Below are 22,262 nucleotides of genomic sequence, written 5' to 3'. Positions count from 1 at the left end.
TCAGACACAGAAAAAAGTTTAATTCTGCTGCGGCGGAGGGTCCCGGCTCCGGCAGGGAGGGGAGGATTTGGTTTTAGATCTTGTTCATGTGGGGATTTATTTGGGGAAAGAGGAAGGGATAGGGGAGACTCTGGTCCTTCCAGTGGGACCTGCCCGGGAGAGTGTGTAGTGGGGAAGAGGTAATCAGGAGAGAGAGGGAGACTGGACAAGATATGGGAGGGAGAAGAGACGGCGGGACAGAGACAGATAGGGAAGGACAGAGACATGAGACAAAGACGACATAGGGCGGGACAGAGAGGAAGGGAACAAACAGAGAAAGGGGGACCCCAAGCCAGACCCGACGGGACCAGGGAGGTGAATGGGGTGGGGGTGGGGGCTTTGGAGGCCGCCGCGGGACAGAATAGGATCTAGTCCAGCCAGATACAAGAAATGGGCCCCTCGCCCCTGCCCCGGTCCCGGGCGGGGGGAGGGGGCTCGTGTCTCAGTGCTGCAGTGTCGGGGGGGCCCTGCCCCTCCCCGCGCTTCGCTGTGTAAGGCACCGGCTCCAGCGAGGTCCGCGAGCGCGCGGGGGGAGGGGCAGGAGGGGGACGAGGAGTCCTTGGAGGAGGGGGGCCCGGCTGCCCGCCCCCTAACTCCCCCGGGCCCGGGGGCGTGGCCAAGAGCTGCAGACGAGGCAGCCTCGCCCCCTTCAGGGAGGAGAAGGGCGCGTCTCCCCCTCCAGTCTGACCACTAGGCGCCGTGCTTTCGCCCCCGAGTCCTGCCCCAGCGTCCGGGTGGCTGGGCGTTTGTCCGCGGCACCCAGGCGTCCCGGCGCCCGCCCGCCGCTCAGACGGTACTCTCCAGCATCCACTCGGTGCTGGTAAAGGCCAGGCGTGCCCTGGCGGAGCCCAGCCCCAGGTCTCCGTCCTCCCCGGCCGCGCCCCCTCCGGCCCCGTCCAGGTGCGGCGTGGACCGGTGGCGCTTTGTCCGCCGGGCGCGGCGCGGGTAACTGTGGCTCTGGAAGAGTGCCCCGTAGTCCCCGTCGAACGAATAGCGCTGCTGCGGCCTCGGCCGGGCCGGGGCCCCCCCAGGAACCAGAGCTAGAGTGGGGGGCGCCGAAGCTGGCGGCCCCAGGGCCCCGGAACGGCTCCTCCGAGGGCCCGCCGTGGCCCGAGACTCCTCCCCAGAGATTTCCTCAGACGGCAGCAGGCACAGCGAGGTGGCTGAGCCGCCCAGGGAGCGTCCAAGGACGGCCTCTGGCTCGGTGGAATCCATCTCGGCGGCGGTGGCCTTCGCCTCGACCGCCAAAGCGGCAGCAGCTGGGGACGTCACCTCGCGCAGCGCCTCGTAACGGTCTTGCGCCGGCGGGGGCGGGGCCTGCGATGCGCCTGCGCCGTTGGTCTGCGAGCACACGTGGCTGACCCGCGGAGGCGACCTGGAGGTACCCTTGACGCGGCGGCCATCTCCGTCGCCGTAGACCTTATAGCGGATCATGAGCAGAACGATGAAGACGAGGACCGAGGCGACGATGACGCCCCCAATGGCGATGATCATGGTGCCACCCAAGAAATGGGCCCTCAGTGGGCGGCAGGGCGCGGGATCCCCGGCAGTGGTAAACTGCACACAGCCCACCACTCGCGTGGCCGGCAGTGCAGTGGCCCCGTCGTCGTAGACTGCCAGCACGCACAGGTCGTAGGCGCGGCCTGCTGCCAGATCATTCACCAGGAAGGTCTGGCTGGTGGATGGGATCATCCTGCAGGAGGGGACGGCATCAGCACTGGGTTAGCTCCACTATGAACGGTACCGCTTCATTTGCGTGTCCCATCCGTGGTGACCAACGGGGAGCAAACCATGCATTCCTACCGATATTTCACTCTCTATGGGACAACAGCAGCCATTCAAGCAGCAAATGTACATCCTCTCAGGACCCCTGCTACAGGTCACGCCCCTCATCTGCAAGCCCAGACCTCAGAACCACTCCCTGTGGTGTTTCATCACCTGCTACGATAATATCTGCCATTCGTGTTCCCTCGTCTACATATCCTGGACCCTGCCTGGGAGGAGTACTATAGCTTTTAAATCCTGCCCTGAAGGAACATGCCTTTAATTTGGGTCAGCTGCCATTCAGAGTCTCTGATCTATAGATTTCCATCCTTGAAGGGGCCCCAATACTATATCCTGCATGTCCCATCCTCCCTCGGGTGGACACCGAAGTCAACTCACACCCCCTGTCTTACTGCTACTGGGACAACGGATGCTCTTCTAGTTTCTTTTTTCTACGTATTCCCATCCTTTCCGGGAAACCATGATACAGGCCACGCCCCTCATCTGCATGTCCCACCTTGGGTACATACATCTAGCCGCCTCTGTCTATTTCCAAATCATATTCCCTCAACTACATATTCCCACCCACCAAGGGGACCTGGCTATAGGCCACTCCACTTCTGGTTGACCAATCACTTCCAAGCCACACTCCACAGGGCCTACTACAGACGGTTTCCCTACTGTGCCTGGGACCATGTCCGCTCTTTGCGTGTCCTGCAATATCGATCACCTTGTGTTCATGCTGTGCCCCATACCACCAGAGGTCGTGAAATCATGCCCCCAGGGTAAATTTCATCCACAATCGGGTCAAAGGTAACCAAGCAAGCATGCCACTCTCTTGCTATAGGCCCCTGCCTTCTAACAAGGGACAGTGCAAAGAAGTGGTTATGCCGACAAAGCCTGGGGGCCTGTGTTTGAGTCTCTCTGCTGCCCCTTGCTAGCTCTGTGACCTTAGGCAAGTTTCTTAACATCTCTGTGCCTCATTTCCCCAAAATGGAGACAGTAAGAATTCTTCTGTCTTCTTCATAGAGAAAGTGTGAAGTATGAATGAGTTAACCTACCTAAAGCCTGGCACTGGATAATTTCATCATGATTAGCTTGCATCCCACCCAGTGCTGGCCAGTCACCCTCACCGTGGCTCACACTTTACTGCCAATGGCACTCTTCCCCAGCTGGAAGAGCATTCCCACTAGGCCTTGACCCTCTTCTGTTGGGCACATCTCTTCTGTGCTGTTGGCCACATCCAGCCTTGGCTAAGCCAGGACTGCCACATCCACATGGATTTGTATGCCCAGCACTCAACCTCACAAGCTCCCCTCACCTAAAAATCTCATAGTGGGTCACCAGAGACCAGGACTGTTGCCCAAGACCATGTGGCAGGAGCTCCATCTCCTCTGAAAGGCCACGCCCCCCCCCCCCCCCCCCTCCACAGGCCTCTAGCCCCTCAGCAACTTCACATTCTCCCTAACAAGCCACCTCTGCCATCTCTGGTCCTGAAGCCCACCTCAGCTCCCTTATAGCCAGAGCCACCCTTCAAACCAAAAGACTTCAAGCATGGTCCCCATCCCCCCCCCCACCCATAAAGGCCTACCCGCTTTTCCAACTCACCCCCTGCCTGCCATTTCACACATTGCCCCCCACCCCTTCCAGCCTTGGGCCCCTGGCTGTAAGTCTTCCTCCTCCTCTCATCTCCTCTCCCAAAGAGCATTGGATTCCTCTTGCTCCTTTCCCCCAAAGTAACCGGTTGCTAGGGGCTCCCCACTTTTCAAGGACAGAGGCTGGCTCCTTAAGAAAGCTTCAGCCCATGTGTCTCTAATTGGCTGCAAGACGCAAGCAAGCAGCAGAGCAGGCTTCTGGTTGGATGTCACCTCCGCCCGTGGCAGCAGTGAGGAGGTTAACCCCTGCAGCACCGTAGCACAGGCATCTGCAATGGGGGACAGAGGACTGAACTGTGGCCTTGAGGGGAAAGGAAGAGAACAGGGGTCTGTTGCCCTGCTGGGGACACAGGGCCACCAACATCTGCATACATGCACGGTCTGAGGGTCTGTGAACCTCCCCTCACCGCACCACACAGAGGCTAAGAGTTAGAGAAGAAGAGAAACAGAGAGGTGGAGAGACACAGAAACTAAAAGCTATTGACAGGGGGCGCCTGGGTGGCGCAGTTGGCTAAGCCTCCGACTTCAGCCAGGTCACGATCTCGCGGTCCGTGAGTTCGAGGCCCGCGTCGGGCTCTGGGCTGATGGCTCAGAGCCTGGAGCCTGTTTCCGATTCTGTGTCTCCCTCTCTCTCTGCCCCTCCCCCGTTCATGCTCTGTCTCTCTCTGTCCCAAAAATAAATAAACGTTGAAAACAAAAATTAAAAAAAAAAAAAAGCTATTGACAGAAATGTATTATCCTTCTCCCCTAATCCCTGCCTGGCAAAAAGGAGGGGCTCAATAAATGTGTGTTCAATGTATAAAGGGCAAGATTAGGAGTTAGAAGGGTTAGGGCTGGAATCCTGGTCACTTCCTCTGTGACCTTGAGCACGTGATTCCCCCCACTGAGTCTCAGTTTCCCTGTCTATAAAAAGGGAAGGGGGATCATGACTGCTTCACGGCAGAGTTGGGAAGCTCAAATGAGATAGCACAGGGCCTAGCACGGAGCAGGGGCTTGGTGCCTCATAAGGACAGGAGGGAGAGACGGGACAGACAGAGGCAAAAGCAAGAGAATTGATGGGAGAAAGTAGCCCTTTAATGCCTGTCTATGCTGTACAGATCTGTCCACACCAGGGCAAGGGCTGCTAACCCAGTGGATGGTGGAAATAACTTAGGTGTGTCTATAAAATGGGAGGGGGTATCATCATTGCTTCACAACAAAGTAGGGAGGATCAAATGGTCATTTATATATTTTTCTCATACTTTTTGTTCCCCGTTCTATAATGTACCTGATGTGTTGCTAACAGTAACACTGGTATGGGTTAATCATAAGTGTGTGAGAATATTTCATGTTCCAAAATGTTTAACTGACAAGGTGCAGAATCAAGCACCCTCGGCCAGCAGTGACCTAGACCATGAACCCCAGAGAGCAGGGATGCTGCTGGGCACGTTCACTATTATAACTCCAGTGCCCGGCCCTAGTCTGGCTCGTGTGGGTCCTCGACGAAGATTTACTAAACGCAGGAAAACCAGAAAGAGATAGGGAGACAGAACTAGAGAGGAGGAGACGGGGCGGGTGAGGGCCCAAGACAACTCCACATGTCCATCTAGAGAACCACAGCTGAGCAAGAAGGCCAACGGAGTGGGCAGATGGGAGGGTGGGCCCCTGGAGGAGGTAGAGGTCCTGGGACTGCAGCACCCACCTGTAGACAAGGGAGTCATCTGCGGAGCTGTTGTACTGGACCTGGTACATGCGGATGCCGGGCACGGGCCTCTGGGCCGGCCAGCGGATGAGCACCGAGTTCGAGGTGAGCTCGGCCGCCACGAGCCGGCGCTCAGCGGCCGATTCGTTGGCACCGGGTCGGCCGGGCGTGGCGATGTCTGAGGAGCCGGGCTCGGTGAGGGGCGGCGGGGCGGCCGGCGGGGGCGCCATCAGAGGCAGGGGTACCACGCACACCTCCACGGGGGCCGTCGCTTCCCCAGCGGCGTTGGAGGCGATGCACGTGAAGGTGCCACTGTCCCTTAAGGTGGTGATGGTTACATCCAGTGTCCCATCCCCCCGAACCCGGGTCCGGCTCGAGTTCCCCAGCAACCGCCCATCGGGTGCGACCCAATGCACCACGGGCTCAGGGTCACCCACAGCGCGGCACCGCAGGCTGACCGCCTGGCCCTCCACCACCAGGGCCCGGCCCCCCGCCTGCCGTGTAATCAGCGGGGGTTCACACAGGAACTCCTCCTCAGGAATGGACCAGAAGTAGCGGTCGGTGAGGTGTTCCGGGGTGGCGCACGTCTCCAGGTCGTCCTCTCGGGTCAGCCGCCGCAGCCACAGCAGCTCGCAGTTGCAGTGCAGAGGGTTGCCGCCGAAGCTGACCGTGAGCGGCGTGGGCGGCTTCGGCCCCGAACCTTGGGACCTCAGGAAGAGCCCATCGGGGGGCAGTTTATGGAGGCGGTTGGAGGTCATGTCCAGGCGAACCAGTTTGTGCAGCTGCACAAAGGTACCTTCAGCGATATGGTCGATGAGATTGTGGTCCAGCGTGAGGGTGTTCAGGTTCACCATCTGGCCCACAGCCTCCCACGGCAGGGCCTCGAGATTGTTGTAGGACAGATCCAGGTCCTCCACGGTGGACAGGAAGGCGTCGAAGGCAGCTGACTCGACCCGGCGGATCTGGTTGTTGCCGAGGATCAGGTGGCGAAGGTTGCCCAAGCCGCGGAGCTGGTCGCCACGCACCTCGGCCAGGCGGTTGCTGTCGAGGTGCAGGGCGCGGAGGGCGCGGAGGTCAGCGAAGGCGCCGGCGGCCACCTGGCCGATGGTGTTACGGGACAGGGTGAGGTGCACCAGGCTGGTCATGTTGGCGAAGTCTCTGCGGCGGACGGCCGCGATGAAGTTGTCGGTGAGCCGCAGCTCCACCACGCGCCGGTCGATGGCCGGCGGCACGAAGAGCAAGCCGGTCTTGGCGCACAGCATGGTCAGCGTGGGCGCCACGTTCTGGCAGATGCAGCGGCCGGGGCAGGGCTGCCCACGGGATGCCCCGGCCCAGAGCAGCAGCAGAAAGGGCAGGGCGGCAGGTGGCGGCGAGGGGAGCGCCGAGGAGAAGGGGCCCGGAGCCATGGTGCAGATGGAAGGCAGGAGGAGTGGGGCGGGAGACCTGCAAGGGAACGAGACGGGTTACCCAGGCACAGGGCTTGACCACCAGCCTGGCCACCCACAATGTCCTGCTAGAAGTCTGCCTCAGGTCCCTGCCTTCCTGACATCCAGTCTGAACAGAGGCAGGACTGATCATCACCTGGCATGCATTTGTTGTTAACAGACAATATTTCCATGCTGGTTAGTAAATTACACGGCCCTCCACCCCCCACCCCCAGGGTCCTAATCCCATCTCTGACCTTCCCCTAGGAGGCCCAGACCTCTCATGATTTTCCAACCAGAGGGGTGCGGTGACACCTGGCCTAGTCTGGGCCTTCCAGTACCCACTAAATATTTTTAAAAATCAGGGTTGACTAGGGTTTAAGGTTGTGGATTTCAAAGCCATAGTCCCCGGGTTCAAATTCCAGCTCTGACACTTACTAGCTGTGTGACCTCGGGCAAGTGTCTGAACCTCTCTGAATCTCCGTTTCTTCATCTGTAAAATGGAGATAAAAACAGGCCTTACCTCTGTGAGGATTAACTGGATCAATGAGCATAGTGTACTTAGAACCGTGCCTGCAACATAAAATGTGTTCAATACGTGTTGGTAATTATTCTCATCATGATCATTGAGGGCCCAATATATGCCAGGTACAGAAGTGTGCACTATTATTAAGAGTAAGTGCTCTGAAATCAAACAGACTCAGGTTCAGTCCTGGCTCCCCACTAGCTGGTTCTGTGACCGCAGACCAATGATTTCCCCTAACTAGGCCATAATTTCCTAATTTGTACAACGGGATGACAATCATACCATCTTTGCGGGGTTGTTGCAAGGGTTCAGTGAGCTCATTCATTGGGGCCACTGAGCACAGGGCCTGACACACAGTAAGTATCCAGTAAATGTTAAGGGGAACCACTACCACCACCACCCCCACACACACACCCTTGGGAGTGGCAGAGGGAATCTGAAGTTAGGAGGCGCTGAGAAAAACACAGCAGTCTCCGTCCCAGTCTTGGGAAGTCCTTCTCTGAACCTGGCTTCATCCTGGGCTCTGGTGAGCTCCCAAACAGTGGGCAGACTTCCACGCTCACATCAGCGGGCACATACAAGGCCCCATACATGCCCACACTCACACACACCCTCACACACTCACGCTATGCCTCTGCTCCAGGCAAAACCTTCCGGCAGGGATTCCCCTGCGGCGGCTGCAGCCCACGACATGTCAGTTCCCATCACAACACCGGGTGGGTGGGGGGGTGAAGAGGGAAGGATGGGAAGGGGGCGTCCCTGAAACTGTTTTCACCCCACCCCGCACCCAGTCCCTTGCTGGCCCACCTCCTAGGGATCTGCAGTTTGGGGCTGTGGCCTGCTGTGGCCCTGATCCTTCAGCCTGTGGGGAGGGGGACCAAGAGAGTCAGAGAGAGAGGGGCAAAGAGACAGGGAGAGACAAGTGGGCAAGGGGGGAGATGCACTGGCAGACACAGAGACGCAGAGTCAGAGAGAGAGAGACAAAGGGACAAAAAGGAAAAGAAGCTGAGGGGCGCCTGGCTGGCTCAGTCAGTAGAGCATGTGACCCTCGATCGCAGCGTGGCGAGTTCGAGCCCACATTGGGCAGAGCTTAAATAAATAAATAAATAAGGAAAAGAGAAAGACTCTGAAAGAAAGGTGCAGAGGCAAGGAGCCAGCCTGAAACCAAGACAGACTGGAGCACTAAGAAAGGAGGAAACAGGCAGAGAAGGGCGTTGAGCCCAAGAGATGGGGAGAGGAAGAGTGAGGGAGAGGGAGAGGCGGGAAGTGATCCTAAGAGATTACAGAGAGACCAAGATGGAGGAAGAGATAGAGACAGAGGGACAGCGCCCGGGCTGGAGAGAGAAAAAGAAGCAGAGGCAGGGCATCCCACCATCTCTGAGCACCCCCTATTAACTTGTCTTGCGATCCTCCTGGGATAAAGCTCTGTATCGAATGGAAAACCTGAAAGGCAGAACTCCTGAGTTGGGAGGCCCAGCTCTGCACCTGCCTGCCTGTGGGGGTCTCTAAGGCTCAGAACCCCAATCTATGAAACAGAAGTGCCCAGTTTTGCCTCCCACAGCTGGGGTGGGACTCGAGTCGAAGGGATAATAACAGCAATGAAAATAGCTAACATTTCTTGAGAGGTAGTGCAGCATTGCAAGAAAGAATCCGGGCCTGGCCGCTCAGGTTCACACCCCAGTTCCCCGTTGCGCGACTTGAATCCAGTGACTTCCCCTCTTTGTGCCTCAGTGTGCTCCTCTGTAAAATGGGGATGACGACAGCACCTACCTCATGGGGTTGTTACGAAGTATAATACACTGTAACATGTTCAGAATAGTTCCTGACAGACTAAACACTACATAAGTGTCAGCAGCTATTATTAACATCATCACCATCATCATCATCATCATCATCATTATTATTGTATCATTTTCTCTGCCTCTCTCCCAGCCACTAGCCGATCAGTCTACCAGGAGATCTTCCCACATGCATGCACGCACACACACACACAAAATGGTAAACCATGTCGCTCTCCAAATGCAAGGTTCACTTCATGTCACGAAACTCTCTGTACCCCCTACTGGTATCATCAGGAGACTTCCTTGTCCCAACCACCTGACCCACCCAGAGAGGGGATGCTTCCAGGCCCGAAACCCCCACCTACCACCCATGCCCTGGCTCTACCACGAGCCCTGATCCAGACATGATGCTCCTGATCTTGTGGTCATGGCCGCCCCCTCCCCCTCCCCCCGCCCCAGCCCCGGGGCCCTTTCGACACTGCCATACCCTGCCCTGAAATCCATACCAGGCAGGGCTCCAGGCCTCCAGCTGGCTCAGAACAGGCCCAATCACTCCACATCTCTCTCCCCAGCCTGAGGGACCCCACTCACCTCTCTGCAGGGAGTTAGGGCCTGGGCCGGTACCTGCAAAGGAACAAAATGACCCTATTAGCATCCTGCTGGCTCCTCTTTGAAGACCTGCCTCAGAGACCATCTCAGCCAAGGAAGTCCCTGGTGTGATCATTCTCTCAGCCCTCCTGCTGCAGGCTCTGCATAGGCTCAGACAGACCCAGTGAGTTGTTTCTGGAATCCAGGGAGTCTGGGTCTCAGGACTGTTCACCCTCCAAAACCCAGGAGTCCGGGGCTTTAACTCTTTGTCCTCTGTGGGCCCAAGAGGCCAGGAACCCCAGCCCCTTCCCCTTCCTTCCACCCTGGTGTCTACAACCCCAGCTTCCTCCTCCTTCAAACTCCAGAGTCCAGGTCTCAGTTTCTTCCTTTCTCAAGACCCAGGAATCTGGCCTCCCAGCAGCCTTCTCAGATCCAGGATTCCAGGCTTCCAGTCTCCTCCTTCCAGAGTTCACATCCTAGTCCTCCAATTTCAAAGAGCTGAGTGGTACTGGGGGTAGGAAAGAACCAGCGGTCCCCATCCTTGCCATTACACCATTGTCACACCGACATGTGTGGACATGCCAAAACCCACATGGGCCCAAGTCTCTACATCTGGATTTCCATGGACCCACCAGCATGATGTGTGCCCCCCACCCTCCATGGCCTCTTAGCCCCGCATGTGGACGCCCTTGTGTCCTTGGACCCCCTGGATGGACCCCAGCATACCACGGGTCACACCACATGGGCCCAAATCTCACTGGGCCAAGAAGTGGGGTCAGCCTTATGCCAAGAAGACAGGCACATGTGTGCATACGCCCTGCACATAGACCAATCCCCAGAGACCAACACTGACACATAAATGGACTCACAACATAGACCCACACCCTCAAGGTTGACACAACCTGCACACAACCTGCACACAACCACACATGTACAACATTGACTTTCCCTTGCACATTCATATATACATATGCACACACACAACAGAGAAACCCATGTGCCTTCTTGCAGACAATCGGATACATGCACCTATAAGAGAGAAACACGTGCACACTAGCCAACACACAGGGGCACACACATATAACATATACTCACTTGCACAAAGATACACAGGTGCATGCTTTTAAACGTCCAAACACACTCATACACACTCATACAACTTCACATGTCCCCATGATGCATGGTCACAAAACTGATATATCCCCACACCAACAGATGCCCAAATGCACACCCTAGCTGATACACACCTCACACACATGACACAGAACTACAAGCACACACAGACACACAAAATTGATACACAAGCACACAGGCACAAAAAGATTCACCTTGCACAGACATTCTGAGATGTTCACTCATAAGACACATGCTCACACAACAGCCCTGTGAGGGATTTACACACTTCCAAAATGCATACACAATATTGAACCACGGTAGCATAGTCAACAGATAGGCATAGATTCACACTCACATACAGTCATGAACACACATCCCTCCTGGCCCTGAGGTGCCCCCACCCCACCTACTTCCCAGGCCAAAGAAATCCTAGCATCCTTCCCTCCCAGCACATCCCCCCCAACCCCCAACCAAGGCACAAGCCAGGGCCTGAGGTCAGAGTTCGGCAGGTGGAGTCTCAAAGGGTTGGGGGACTGAGTCCCAGAGCCCCGCCACAAGGCAGCCCAGAGGTCCCCCGGCCTGGCCATCTGTATGCCGGCAAGTCCGGCCCCATCTGCGGAGATCTGGCGGGCGGGGGGGATTGGGGTGGGGTGGGTGGGGAAGGGCTGGGTCTGTGCCCCTCCCCTCCGGCCCATCTGTCCATCCCTCGGCCTCTCATCCCTCCATCTGTCCACCTACCGGCCGCCCATCCCCCCCACCCCCAGCCACCGGGAAGGGGAAGACATGGCGGTCTCCCCCAAGGACCGCTGAGGACCCCCCAATTGACATAGACCGAGGGAGCGGCAAACTCCCCTCCCCCAAAGCCACACAGAGGCCTGGTCCCACAAGGAACGAGCCCTAGCCCCCGGCCGGGAACCTGACGTGGACGCACAGACACACACCCTCGGAGACACACAACCCGCAGACACACACATACACACACACAAATGGACACCAGGACGGGCACACCCGGCTACACAAACCCTCGGATGGACATCCAACCTGGACACAAACACCCAGCGCAGCCAGCCCCGCGCACACACTCGTGGGGGGGGGGGGACACACACCTGGGCACACAACCCACGCACACACACCTGCACACAGCCCCTCCGATGGGCGCGCGACAGCCCCCCAGACACACAGCCAGAGGAGCAGCCGCTCGGGGGACACACGCGCGCGGCCGGACACAGCACCTCGGCTCGACACCCAGCACACACCCGGATGGCCACACAAGCAGGGCGCCGCACACGCCGGCGCCGGGCACACACAGGGCCGCGCGAGCGCACGCCGGGCCCGCCGCAGCGCCGCGGACACACACTCACACGCTCGCACGCTCACACCCGCGCTCCCACCGGCGCCCCCGCCCGCCGCCTCCCCGGCCGCTGCGGGCCGCGCTCACCCAGCCCGGGGGGGCCCCGGGCCCGGCCCCGCCGCCGCCGCCTCGCTCCGCGCCATGGTGGGGGGAGGGCCGGGGGAGGGGGCGCGGTGCCGCGGGGCCGCCTCCCTCCCGCCTCCCGCCCTCCCTCCCGAGCCGCCGCCGAGCTCCGCCCTCCGCGCCGCCCGCCGCCGGAGCCCAGCCGCCACCACCGCCGCAAGGGGGGAGGGGGCGCCGACCGGAGGGGGCGGGCGGGGCGGCCGCGCAGCCCAGACCCCCGCTCCGGGGCCCGCCGCAGACCCCTCTCCACTGCGGAGCCGCCGGCCCGCCCCCGACCCCTCCCCAGCCCCACCCCCAGCCCTGCCGGCTTCCCCAGAGACCCCCAGACCACGCCCCAACTGGCGTGGGGACTCGGCGGAGATCTCGGGAGCGTGTCCCAATACCCAGGGGAACCTCAGGCCATGCCTTACCTCCTTGGAGGACCCAGACCATGTCCTACAGCCACCCAGGACCACCAACCATGTCCTACGCTCCTTGGTGACCTCAGACTCTGCCCCATACTCCATCGGGGACCCCAGACCATATCCCAGCACCTAACGGCATCCGGAGCACCCCCATCAGGGACCCTAAATCATACCATAACATTCAGGTATGAATGTTACCACGCCCCAGAGAGGACCCAAACCATATATCAATATCTAGGGAGACACCAGATCATGTCTTACTCCCTCTGGGGACCCAAACCACATCCTACTGCTTCTTGGAGACCCCAGCAGTGTCCTTCCACACACCATTCCTTGACCCCCAATAGGGACTCCAGACCATGTCTAGTTTCTAGGAGGACCTCAAAATGTCTCTTATTCCCCCTAACTTTCCTCATTACCCCCAGTTAGACCCCAGACCATGCTCCCCTCTAAGGCACCCCTTGGTTTCCAGAACCCCTGATTTGCCCCAGATTCTTTCCCTGCATCTTTCCTGTTCCTATTCTCTCTTTTGGACCCGGGAGACCCTTCCCCTTCCCTGTGACTTCCATGGATACCAGGATTCCTTACTCCCTCCTTGGTTAGACTCCTTTCTTGCCCAACTCCTATTCAATAGCTGACCCCTAGCCCCTCCCCCAAACCCCACTGAGTGTCTCTGGCCACTCTCCACCTCTTTCTGAGATACTCACCAGACCCCCAAACCCAGCAAAGCCTCCCCTCCAAATCCACCTTATTGCAGTCCCTGGCTCCCTGGCAGCTCAACCCCTTCCAATTTTGGATCCTACTGTATCAAGGTCCTCTGCCAAACCCCTTCCCTAAGTTCTTCCTAGTCACGTCATGGCACAAAGCCTGCCTGCCCCCCACCCCCAGATCAAGGGTACCTCTGCAGAGCCTCCCCTCTAGTAAACCTTGACCCCACTCACAACCATTAGATGCCCCCCCGAAGGACACTCACAATCCCCCCCCTCAGTCTTCAGATTCCAACATCACCACCACTACCACCACCGCCACCTCCCACCCTGGTTCCTGGTGCTCCCTGATGGGATACGGAGGTCCAGGGCTGGGAGCACGGAGAGAGAATAGTAACAACAGCAAAAGTGGACACGTGTCCAGAACTGTTGTGTGCCAGGAATGGTTCTATGGGCTTCACATACATGACTTCAGTTAATCCTTCCAGGAGCCAGATGAGGAGGCCCCATCACATCCTGATTTTACAGATGAGGAAAATAAAACCACAGAGAGGTTAGGTAACTTGCCTCAAGTCACACCGATAAGGGAAAGGAAGGGGAGGGCGGACCTGGGATGGACAGGAGGGAAAAAGACAGGATGAGAAGATAGATGAAAATTAGAGAGACAGAGATCCTCAGAGATAGGGAAACAAAGAGCCTGAGCCCAAGCAGAGAGCCCCACCCCCACCCCACAGACTGAAACTCTGGCCCCGCCCACCTCTTGCCCTCTTCCCAGAGCTCTGGTTTCCCTGTCCCAACCAACCGTGATCTTTCTACTTCTCCAATATATCAGTTCATCACAGCTCCTGGGGTCTTTGCACTCTTTCCCCACTGTAGTGATTCCTCCTTTTCATCCAAGTCTTAACTCAAATGCAATCGCTTCAGAGAGGCCTTCCTTTCCCAGCCCCAGTTCACACCTGCACCCCTACCAATTGTCCTCATGTCTGCAGGTTACTCTGAAATACATAAAAAATAAGATGGATTGACGGAAGGGTTGATGGATGGGTTTATGATAAAGCAAGTAAGATAAAACATTAATGGTAGAATTTAGGTGGTGGGTATATGGGTGTTCACTGTAAAATTATTTTCAACTTTGCTGCCTGTTTGAAATCTTTCATAATAAATGTTGGGAGGTGAGCCAGAGGGCTCTCCTAGAGACTAAGGAGGCAGCAAAAGCATAGTCCCAACAGGTCCCACTATTTCTATCTATCACATCACCTCATTTTATTTCCTACATGGCACTTATGCTTGTTAATCATCGTGTTTGCTTCTTCGCCTCTTTACTGTGTACTTATCTGTTTATTGCCTATTGTCTAGTCATTGATCTATAAAGCCTCCTGAGGGGAGTGGCATGGGCACCACTTTTCTCTGGTGTCCACAACAATGAACGGCACCCAGGAGGTGCTCAGTAAAGACGTGTTCTTGAGTGCCTCTTAGGAGAAGGCCTGGGAGCCAGGCCCACTCCAGACTCACTGCAGGGGCCACACTCAGCAATAAACATAATGCCCCAGCCTGGGGTCACTGGAAGGGAAGGGGGATACCCCCGGGGGGGGGGCGGGTAGAGAATGTCCCCTAAGATCAGGGAATGTGAATTGGCCTGAAAAGAGGGCAACAGGTAGAAGTTTCCCTCCGCGTTGATTCCTGACCCAGATTTTCTAACAGAGACCCAAAACCATTCTCACACTTCCACAGTTCGGCCCCGCCCCCAAGCCTAGGTCCACCCCGGTCTCCAAGACTCCGCCCAAGCAAAACTCCCCAGCCCTTTCTGACCTAAGTTTGCCCCTCAGGCCCAGGTCCACCCACCAATCCCCCCACACTTAGCCCCTGCACTCCCCCCTGCACCTTAAACTCCACCCCAAAAGCATCTAGCTTTCAGGCCAGGCACTGGTCCCTTTTGCCTAGTCCTTTCGCCATTCTCAGTTCTGCCCTAAATCCCGTTTCTTCCTCTCCAACATAAGCCCTACTTTCCTTGAAGGTTAGCAAGGAGAAGTGCCCCCAGGGAAAACCTACAGCCTGGATTTAAAAATTACGGAGCCTGGATCTGCGGAAGCCCAGGAGAAGGTTGGTGGAGAGAAGGTGGTCCCTAGTTTGTTTGGGGGCCCCTTGAAGGAGTGGCCCCAAAGCTAGAGCCACGCCCCATTGTGCTGACTCTCCATTGGATAGTGTATTCTGTTATGGCCTCTCTGATTGGTTCCCCCACAATCCCTCTAGCCAAACCTACTCTGCATTGGGCAGTCCCTAGAGCCACCCTCTCTGATTGGTCCTTGCTTTCCAAACTCCCTGCTCCTGATTGGGCAACTCCTCGTACATGCTTCTTTCTGATTGGATTGTTTGCAATCATGAGCCTGGATGCCGACAGAAGTTCAACTACGTGGGGAGGAGGAAGAGCTGATTCCCTAAACCCCCTGCCTGAGAAAGGGAGTGGCCATTGACCACCAGATAGCCTTGAGTTGGAAGTTTTAACTGTACAAACCACTACCAGTGGGACTTCAGGCAATTACCTTTGGCTTTGCCAAAATTTTTGCCTCAGTTTACTCATCTGTAAATTGGGGATAATAAGGATGCCATCTTCATAGGGTATTGTAAGGATTAAATGAGTTAATACCTATAAAGTGCTTACGCAAGTACCTGGCACATAGGAAGCCCTCAATCAGAGCGTTAACTGTTATTAATTTGCTCACGTAAGTGCATGACCTTGGACAAGTTCTTTTGCCTCTCAGACCTCTGCAGGACGGCAGTTGCTTGGCCTCTTAATCGAACGGCCCCTCCTATCCCCAGCCCTCTTCTTCCATCTCTAGCCATCAGAGACTGAGGCTATGATCAGAGGGAGAAGTAGAGACGTGCCTGGCCAGAGATGGGGTGGGGAGGGCACCAGGACTGGTGTCAGAGAGGAGCTCAAATCCGCCCCTCCCCCAAATGCTGGCAGGGGGCGGAGAGAGGGGGGCGACTTATCTTTGCAAAGGGCTGGTCCAGTCTGGAAACAAGGGGGGCAAGTGTTGAGTTGAGCGGAGTGGTGAGGGGGATGGTGTGCTCTGGCGGGAAGGGCTGGGGAGGGCTTGGAGCTGGGCTTGTGGACCCTCCCCCAGGAATGACAGGGCTGGGGGAGGGGCTGCCCAAACCCAAGGTCATTGTGTCATTGTTTCCATGGCAACGAACACCTCTCAACAGGGAACCTGGAAGGGGGGGGGTGGGGAGGGAGCTCCCAGGTCCCTGGATCTGGGGACAGAGGGAGGAACAGAGACCAGGAGGAGAAGCAAAGAGAAAGAAAGGGTGATTTATCTCTGTGAAGACCTGCCCATCTCAGAACTCTCGGAGCCTGGTACACCGTGGGTGCTCAATAAATGTCCCTCAGGGACAAAGAGAGCCTGAGAGAGTCAAAGGCTCAGAGATGCCAGAAGAAAGAAAACTCTCCAGACTGGGGCGGGTAGGGTGTCCCTTTCCTGCCCTTCAACCTCATACCCCTCAGGGGTCCACTGAGAGTCCAGGATCCCCTCCCCTATCCCAGTCTGGGGCCCCCAGGCCTACCTAAGTACACAAACCACTAACCCCGGCAACTCCCTTGAAGCAATTACATTTGATCCTTTAACAACTTTTCTGCCTTTAAATTCTTCCTGCCTGGGGGCTCACTGAGGAAAGTAGCATTCAGTGCAGGCTAATGTCTGATGCCCCTAGAGCCGGGGGTGGGAAAGTGGGAGGAGGGGAAATGGGCACTCGGCCTCGTTTTTCCTCTCAGGAATCCAGGTGTCCTTATTCCCCTTGGGAGTGGCCCCTCCTGGATTCAGATATTTTCCCATTCCTCCAGGAAACCTAGCCCCCCTTCCATCCTCCCACCCACCCACACACCCACACACCCTAGAAAAACCTACAGGCCCCTCCCTTTCTGAGAAATCGGTATCCTCTTTTCCTCCTGGGACTCACGGCCATCCACTTGGTCTGCCTGCCCTCTGCTGGCCCAAGGCCGGTACTGCAGGGACTGTGGGGTAGGGCCCACAATGAGAAACAAACTGACAGCTGAGGATCTCTTGCATTTTAATTTCTTTAAATTAAACTCCTCCTGCTGAGGAGTTCTTGCATTTTAATTTCTTTAGGGTTTCGGATGTTCAGGTCCTTAGGGGTCCGAGTTCCCAGTCTCTTCAGGAATTCAGACATGAGGATTTCAGTTCCCCAACCCAGAGGTCAACGAAAGAAAGACAACTTCTCTTGGAGCCAGGCCTCGGTGAGGTCTTCAGTGGTGCGGATTTCAAACACCTGGGCGGGGAGAGGTCTCAGCGTTGAGATCCAATCAGGAACTCAGAGGGCGAGCACGCCGGCCCCCTCCTCCCTCAGAATTGGAGTCCCGGACCCTCAGCCCATCCTCCCTCAGACCTGGAAGCCCAGACCCTCCCCCTCCTCCTCCCTAACACTGGGGAGCCCCAGCCCCAGGCCCAGACCTTCGTGAGCTCCGCCGTCTGCACCAATCTGTTTTTACTCCCCGCATACATCATTTGTTGTTCAGGCTTGCAGCCTGCATGGGAAAAAGGAGAAGGGAGCATAACTGGGGGACCCCGGTTATCACTAAGGCCCTAGCAACGTCATACAGGCCCTGAAGTTTTTCTAAGGGTCTTTTTTTTTTTTTTCAATGTTTATTTATTTTTGACAGAGAGAGACAGAGCATGAACGGGGGAGGGGCAGAGAGAGAGGGAGACACAGAATCGGAAACAGGCTCCAGGCTCTGAGCCATCAGCCCAGAGCCCGACGCGGGGCTCGAACTCACGGACCGCGAGATCGTGACCTGGCTGAAGTCGGACGCTTAACCGACTGCGCCACCCAGGCGCCCCTTTCTAAGGGTCTTGGGAGCTGTTCCAAGGTGGTCTCTTGAAGCTCTACTCAGAGTTTTGGGACTTGTTTGGGGGCTTGCTATTCCGAGGGTTCCTGGAGATGGTTTAGAGGCCAGACAGGGCTTCTAAGGAAAAGGAAGAGGCTAACTTGCTTATACACCTTGGGACTGAGGAGGATGGGTGGATTCTTAAAGAATCTGAGCCCCCACCCCCACCCCGCTGCCCTCCCAACATCCACACACTACACACACGCACACACCACATGCACCACACGCTCCCGTACTCGCCAAGTCACGTATACACACATTCACGCAGTGCCCGCTCACACGTACCTGCACCCACATACACACTCTCACATGCCGCACACACAGCATCTAAGACCCCCCCTTATCAGGACAGGTGTCAGCTGTGTCTCACCCACGGGGCTGGAGAAGATGAAACACAAGGGGTAGGACACTCGGCCGTCCTCGTGCACATACTTGTAGCTGTAAACCACGAACCTACACCAGTGAAAGGGGATTCAAATTCAATACTTCGGCCTGGCGCCCAGGTCCAGGGCCCATTGCCGGAGCCCACAATCTTGAAATCTTGCCTGAGTCTGAGAGCCTTAGGGTTAACAGATGAGACCCAGGACACTGGCCTCAAATGCAAAATGAAAATCAAATAGGAGGTGCTTGTTCGATTCACAATAACCGATGACATAAGTGCTATTATTATCCCCACACTACAGATGGGAAAACTGAGGCCCAGAGAGGTAAGGTCACTTACCCGAGGTTCTGTGGACAGAGGAAAGATTTGAGCCCAGGAAATTCAGTGCCGGAGTGTAAGGGCTCAAGTACTATGCAGTACTGTCCAGAGTTCTAGATCTCTGGCCTGAGACTAGGGCCAGCCACATAACTTGCCAAGCCCAGCGCAAAATGAACACATGGGGCCTGTTGTTCCAAAGGCAGGAGAAAGGCTGTTCTTCTTCCGCAGTCTGTCTCCAGACTGACTGTGGTCTTTCTGTTTTTTTTAAGTTTACTTTTTTTGAGAGAGAGAAAGCATGTGTGAATGGGAGAGGGGCAGAGAGACAAGGAGACACAGGATCCGAAGCAGGCTCCAGGCTCTGAGCTGTCAGCCCAGAGCCCGATGAGGGACTCGAACCCACAAACTGGGAGATCATGACCTGATCTGGAGTTGGATGCTTAACAGACTGAGCCACCTGGGTGCCCCGTGATTACAGTCTTTTCACGTTTGCTACATAAAGTCAGGCTCTCTTGGGCATGAGCACACACGCAGGGGAAGTACAGATGCTTGCAGACAAACCCTGGAACCTGTCATGCAGGGGGTGTGTGCCAACCTTGACCCTGACTCTGACCCTCCCCCGACATGTGCACTCAGGCCCCTGACTGGGGCAGAGGGCAGCAGCACTCACTGGGTGTCAGTGACCAGGGGAGAAGCTGTCCAGGGCTGGAGGAGGGACCATGTGTGAGCCGGAGGAGGCTCCGAGCCCCCAGCACATGCTCCATTGTCCTATCAGACCCTTACACAAAACACAAATTCAAAGATAAAACCATAAAAAATTTCCAGATGGCAGGCAGCTGCAGAGCATTAAGCCCTGTGTTCGAGGGGCACCTAGGTGGCTCAGTCAGTTAAGCATCCAACTCTTGATCTTGGCTCAAGTCATGATCTCACAGTTTGTGAGTTCGAGCCCCACATCGAGCTCTGCATTGACAGTGTGGAGCCTGCTTGGGATTCTCTCTCTCCCCCTTTCTCTCTGTCCCTTGTCTACTCTTGCTCTCTCTCTCTCTCTCTCTCTCAAAGTAAATAAACTTAAAAAAAAAAAAAAAGCCCTGTGTTTGAGGCTTCCCTTCTGTGGATGAGGCCCAATGTGACTATACTTGTCAGATACCAAGGGAGCTGATCCTGGCTGAGATCTAGAGCCTGAGATTGAGGGTTGCAATCCCGGGGCACCCCAAAATTCACCCCAGTGGAGATGAAAACTCTAAACAGACTGGATTTCATAGAAGGGTCAAAGAGCTCCTCCATACAAAGAGCACCAGCCTCGTGTGGCTTCGCACAGGATTCCCTCCAATCGTTAAAGGTCAAATAACTCCTCTGCCGCCCCAAATATTCTCGTGCGTTGAAAAAGGAAATTTTTTTTTCATTTTTTGTTTAATGAAATGCAATGAGGAGACCGAAATCTAACAAAGTTTGTACCCAAAGGAAAAAATAATCCAGCTCTAATGTCACGTGACTGTCAGTATAAAACTCTGCAATAAACAAAAGGTCCTGGGGTGTGAGTTCGTGGCCTCAAACACGGATCAGAGCCCGTGATTAAGACAGGAATCCAAGGGGCCCCTCTGTCTGTTCCTTCATCATCACCCCTCTCCCCCTGGCCTGACCCTCCCCTTCCTTCCCCCACAATACCTCGGCTGTCTCTCTGGCAGCTCTGTTTTTAGTTCCTCTGGAGAAATGTTCTGAGGGGGGGAGAAAAGACTGACATTCAATAAGCACTTCCAAGCACTTGCCCAGACACTGGTCTAAGAAACACACATAGATCAACTCATTGACCTTTCCCACAAGGCTGTGGGGTAGGTTCTGTTATTACCCCCACTTTACAGGTAAGCAAACTGAGGCCCAGAGTTGTTACGACACCTGTTCAAGGTTGCAGATAGCGAGCAGCAGGATTCAGATTTGAACCTGGGTTCAAATCGTAACCATTTGCTGCACTGCCTTTCAGAGGACCTGAGAGAGCCCAGCTCCTGGCCAATCCCCCTCCCGTCGATCAGCCCCAGCGTCAGCCTCCCTGGGCCACCCTCCCCCAAATTCTTACCACGATACTATGAAGTAAGCTTTGTTATCATCCCCATGTTACTGATAAAGACAGCGAGGAAAGAAAGGGTGGGCTCTACCCTTTTACAGGATTTCCGCTCGTTTTTGTTTTTTTTTTTTACTTCCCTGGAAACTCTCATTTAAGTGCCAATAAAATATCGTCACCGTCATCATCATCATTTCACTGAGCCAGGCCTTCTTCTAAACCCACTACAAGGATTAAATCATTGAATCCATAGACAACCCTGAGAGAGAGGTACCGGTATCCCCATTTCACAGATGAGGAAACAGACCCATGCAGGTGAAATCTCTTGCCTCGAGTCACAGCTGAGCCGGAACTTGACCCCCAGGCCTTTCTGGCCCCCAGTGTCAAGCTCTGAGCATCAGTTCCAGCCCCCTGGCTCTCCCAGTCCCACCCTGCACTTCTGGGGGGGTCCCATCCCTCCCAGCCCCTCACCTGAAATTCTTCCTCCAGCACCACCATCTGTCGGTCTTTGTCCACCTTCACTGGGGAGGGATGGCACACAGGGGTTAGACGCCCCTTCCATTCGCCCGCCCGTGACACTGGCGCAGACTTCCTTGTGTGTCCCCACCCCTTCACCCATCCTTCTGGGGGAGAAGATGACACTCACTTATTATGGCTGCGTTGTCCGTCTCTTTTCGGAAGCGAAATTGCCTCAGCTTTTCCTTTAGCTCTGGGTCCACCTCGCACACCACCAGGGAATCAGACTGCCAGGGAAGCCCAAGCATAGCTGAGCTGACCTGGACCCAGCCCTGCCCCCTTCCCCAAACCTCAGTTTCTCCACTAGTAAAGAGGAGGGCCCTGACGGCTCATAGGATGCTTCTGTGAACATTAGGAATTAGGAAAAAGTGCCCTTTCCTTAGGGCAGACACTGTCCCTTACCATGCACACCCTTGGGGTGCAGAGTAGAGGCTGGACTCCAGCCCTCTCAGCAGGCACACTTGGGGAACGGTCAAGGGGACCCAAGGATCTGCCTGCCTGGGGCTAAACCCGGAAACGGCATCTCTCTTCCCTCCAGCCAGGCCCTTTGCCACAGGGGTCACCCTCCTAGCCCCTGACCTCTATCCCACAGCCTGACCTTCACCCAGGCACTCTCCCAGCCCCCAGCCCTTCCCATACAACCCCTGGCCCCCTGACCATGACTTTTCTGTCCACAGGCCTCTTCTTTTCTCAGTTCCGCTGTCTTCTAGGGGTGGGGACCAAGGCTTCAGGGGGCGGGGTGTGGGGCAGGGGAAAGGTTTCATCCACCACCACATCCTGTTTATGCCCATTCTGGGACAACTGTCTCAGAAGGCCCCTCCCCTTCCTTCCTTCCCCTCATCTGCCAGGACCTCCCAGGCTTTGCAATCACCTAGACCTGGGTTCGAATGCTGCCTTGCTGTGTGATCCTAGCTAAATAACTTCGCCCCTC

At 56.1% G+C, this 22,262-nt stretch overlaps 2 protein-coding genes across 10 annotated transcripts; both read right to left on the bottom strand.

The window, feature by feature from the left end:
- Positions 1 to 21,547, bottom strand: LRFN1 (leucine rich repeat and fibronectin type III domain containing 1). Of its 9 annotated transcripts, XM_047078073.1 has the most exons (6): positions 21,462 to 21,547; positions 9,377 to 9,494; positions 8,703 to 8,829; positions 7,002 to 7,056; positions 5,140 to 6,582; positions 1 to 1,732 (listed from the first exon to the last, which is right to left on the bottom strand). In XM_047078073.1, exons 5-6 carry the CDS (start codon positions 6,543 to 6,545, stop codon positions 826 to 828), a joined length of 2,313 nt encoding a protein of 770 aa, XP_046934029.1. In that variant the 5' UTR covers positions 6,546 to 6,582; positions 7,002 to 7,056; positions 8,703 to 8,829; positions 9,377 to 9,494; positions 21,462 to 21,547; the 3' UTR covers positions 1 to 825. The 9 variants fall into 9 exon arrangements, with proteins under 9 accessions (XP_046934029.1, XP_046934031.1, XP_046934028.1 ...); XM_047078075.1 differs by lacking the exons at positions 7,002 to 7,056; positions 8,703 to 8,829 and adding an exon at positions 7,087 to 7,136; XM_047078072.1 differs by lacking the exon at positions 8,703 to 8,829.
- GMFG (glia maturation factor gamma) lies at positions 17,211 to 22,093 on the bottom strand. Its single transcript, XM_047078081.1, has 7 exons — positions 21,989 to 22,093; positions 21,462 to 21,558; positions 21,287 to 21,336; positions 20,425 to 20,474; positions 18,433 to 18,515; positions 17,629 to 17,702; positions 17,211 to 17,446 (listed from the first exon to the last, which is right to left on the bottom strand). Exons 1-7 carry the CDS (start codon positions 21,989 to 21,991, stop codon positions 17,375 to 17,377), a joined length of 429 nt encoding a protein of 142 aa, XP_046934037.1. The 5' UTR covers positions 21,992 to 22,093; the 3' UTR covers positions 17,211 to 17,374.
- Between the last annotated feature and the right edge of the window lie 169 nt (positions 22,094 to 22,262).

Source organism: Lynx rufus, unplaced genomic scaffold (genome assembly GCF_022079265.1).
Source record: "Lynx rufus isolate CCGP_SWC_20201006 ecotype Redwood Valley unplaced genomic scaffold, mLynRuf1.p SCAF_16, whole genome shotgun sequence".
Lineage (NCBI taxonomy): Eukaryota > Metazoa > Chordata > Mammalia > Carnivora > Felidae > Lynx > Lynx rufus.
This window is presented reverse-complemented; position numbering and strand designations above follow the sequence as displayed.

Coding starts and splice junctions, on each gene's coding strand:
- LRFN1 (XM_047078073.1), bottom strand. CDS start 6,545: ATGGCTCCGGGCCCCTTCTCCTCGGCGCTCCCCTCGCCGCCACCTGCC. Junction 1,733..5,139: donor GATGACTCCCTTGTCTACAG/GTGGGTGCTGCA, acceptor CCCCTCCTGCAG/GATGATCCCATCCACCAGCC.
- GMFG (XM_047078081.1), bottom strand. Junction 18,516..20,424: donor CTGCCAGAGAGACAGCCGAG/GTATTGTGGGGG, acceptor TCACTGGTGTAG/GTTCGTGGTTTACAGCTACA. Junction 17,703..18,432: donor CATCTTCTCCAGCCCCGTGG/GTGAGACACAGC, acceptor TTTCCCATGCAG/GCTGCAAGCCTGAACAACAA.